General features: G+C 29.7%; 1 protein-coding gene across 1 annotated transcript; it reads right to left on the minus strand.

Moving 5' to 3' along the window:
• Window positions 1–234: 234 nt before the first annotated feature.
• On the minus strand, window positions 235–1658 carry LOC111686788 (MTRF1L release factor glutamine methyltransferase). Its single transcript, XM_023449170.2, has 3 exons — window positions 1356–1658; window positions 771–1291; window positions 235–711 (listed from the first exon to the last, which is right to left on the minus strand). Exons 1-3 carry the CDS (start codon window positions 1578–1580, stop codon window positions 471–473), a joined length of 987 nt encoding a protein of 328 aa, XP_023304938.2. The 5' UTR covers window positions 1581–1658; the 3' UTR covers window positions 235–470.
• Window positions 1659–2920: the final 1262 nt, after the last annotated feature.

Genomic DNA, 2920 nt, shown 5'->3' on the forward strand with positions numbered 1-2920 from the left:
TTAGTTAGTTAGTTAGTTAGTTAGTTAGTTAGTTAGTTAGTTAGTTAGTTAGTTAGTTAGTTAGTTAGTTAGTTAGGTAGGTAGGTAGGTAGGTAGGTAGGTAGGTAGTTAGTTATTAGTTAGTTAGGTTGATAGTTAGTAAATTAGTTAGTTAGTTAGTTAGTTATTAGTTAGTTTCTTTGTTCGTTAATTAGTTAGTTTGTTATTACGTTTTTAAAAAGAAACTTCAAAGTATTTCTGATAAAATCTTTTTAACGATATTTCTTTAAAAATCGTCTGGTCAGTATCCATTTTATTTTTTCTAATATCTCGTTCTCTTTTGAAAGCGTCTTAACTACTAAAGAAAATACTTTAAATTGAAAAAATTCCACTAACATTTCTACTAAACATTACAACATTTTAAGATCACTTAAATATCACACGTTTGTCTAAAAAAACACAAAATTAAACATCAATATGATGGCGACCTATTAAACTTTTTCAATTTCAACGAAACGATCACGTTGATATTGATCCATGAAGCTGGAAACAAAACGCAAACGACCCTCATATTGTAGATTCATTATGGTCTTAACTAAAGGAGGATGTTCACTGCCCAATTCCAACCATAGTTTGCCACCAGATTTCAAATGTTCGCAAGCACAGTCAAAGACCAAGCGGGCAATGCGTAGACCATCTGGACCACCATCTAAGGCATTAAGGTTTTCATATCTACAAAAAAATAATCAAGAAACAATTCACTTGTATAGAAATTTGCTAAACTTCCTTACAATTTAACTTCCGGCTGCAGTAAAGCAAACTCTTCAGTCTTGACATAAGGAGGATTGGAAATTATGACATCAAATTTACGTCCCTCCAATTCCTTGGGCAAATAATCATTTTCCGCGGTAGTATGATTGAAAATCTTGAAACGGTCATGTAATTTTAAATATTTAGCATTTTCCCAAGCTAAGGCAGTGGCAGCTTTGCTGCGTTCAACTCCGGTACACTTAACATTGGGCAAAGCATGGAGAATGGCCAAAGACATAGCGCCGGAACCGCAGCCTACCTCTAGCATATCAATGGGCTCTTGAACATTGCGGTAAACATCTATAACTTTGGCTACAAACTCCTCAGTTTCAGGACGAGGTATAAACACTGTGGGTGCTGTCTTCAAGGTAATATCCATAAAATCCCATTCTCCCAGGATATGCTGTAAAGGCATACGGGCGCAGCGGGCTTCACATAGTCTCTCAAATTCTTTCAATTGCTTGCCATTGAATTGTACATTGTTATAGTTGGGCAAAGTATTCTGTTCAATATGAAATATTAGTAAAATTCAATAAATTTCCAATTATCCTACTATTCAAACTTACAAATTTCCTTTTCAGCACATGAGCCACCAAACATTTCAAATTAAACTCTATATCACCAACGCCAGCCTCTTTCAGTTTGTTATCCCAACCTTCTAAGGCCTTGGTAACATCGATTAACTGATCTGATGTCTGTTTACTACTTAAAACTGCAGGAGTTGTCTGCATTTGACGACGTATCAAGTTCTGCTTCACTTGACGCATTTGTTGACTAATTAGTTTGAACATTTTTCGTTAATTTTAATTTATAATTTTAAAAATTTGTAATTATGCCACAAATTTTCAGCGTTGTGTTATCCAATTCGTGTTGTGTTTTAACAAATTTAAAAAAAAACCTTCACGTGTAGTTGTCAGTATTCACAGCTGTTTTTTTGTTTTTATTTTGGTAAACATTGCAGAAATAAGGTTGCCAGATGAAAATTTTTTGGTATTAACAAAATAATTTATATGTTCTTTTCAAAGACAAGTTTTGGTTTAATGTTCTTTTTATACAAAATAGACGATACATTTTCTTTTATAGAAAACTCGAAAAATGTTCTTTAAGAGAAAATTTTTTTCTATCTTAATTTCTCTTTCTAAAACGTTTTAATTGAAAGACTGACACACCCTGTAGTCATATTGTAATTTTGTATTTAGGTGTGAAAATTTACTGAGGAAACATTTTTATTTGGAAGGTGCGTACATCCACTAAATTTTTTCTCTTTTCTTAAAAAGTCTACATAGCAAAAATATTTTTCTATGAACATGCTATGGCATCACTGTTAGCACAGATGGTAAAGACGAAACAGTGCAGCCAAGTTTACGATATTAGTTATCACAGGCACGTTGACATGTAACTGGAAACAAACAATTTCAAATTTGGTAAAACTTTGAAGTTAGCCAAGGCAAATGCATCAAGTATAAACTTGAGAGGAACGCATGAACTAAGTAACAGACAAACTTACATACTAACTGACTAATTAACTAACTAAATAACTAATTAACTAACTAATTAACTAACCAAATAACTATCTAGCTAACTAACTATTTAACTAACTAAATAAATAAATAACAAAATAACTAAATAACTAAGTAACTATGTAACTAAATAACAAAATAACTAAATAACTAACTAAATAACAAAATAACTAAATAACTAACTAAATAACTAAATAACTAAATATCTAAATATCTAAATAACTAAATAACTAAATAACTAAATAACTAAATAACTAAATAACTAAATAACTAAATAACTAAATAACTAAATAACTAAATAACTAAATAACTAAATAACTAAATAACTAAATAACTAAATAACTAAATAACTAAATAACTAAATAACTAAATAACTAAATAACTAAATAACTAAATAACTAAATAACTAAGTAACTAAATAACTAAATAACTAAGTAACTAACTAATTAACTTACATACTAACTGACTATCTAACTAAGTATTCAACTAACTAACTAACTAACTAACTAAATGTACAGAGTGATCAACTAACTAACTGTACAGTGTCTTGTAAAAGTAATAAACACATTTTTATTCTTGCAACATTTATTTATTTACAATTTCTTTTTTTT

Source organism: Lucilia cuprina, chromosome 2 (assembly GCF_022045245.1).
Source record: "Lucilia cuprina isolate Lc7/37 chromosome 2, ASM2204524v1, whole genome shotgun sequence".
In the NCBI taxonomy this organism is placed as follows: domain Eukaryota; kingdom Metazoa; phylum Arthropoda; class Insecta; order Diptera; family Calliphoridae; genus Lucilia; species Lucilia cuprina.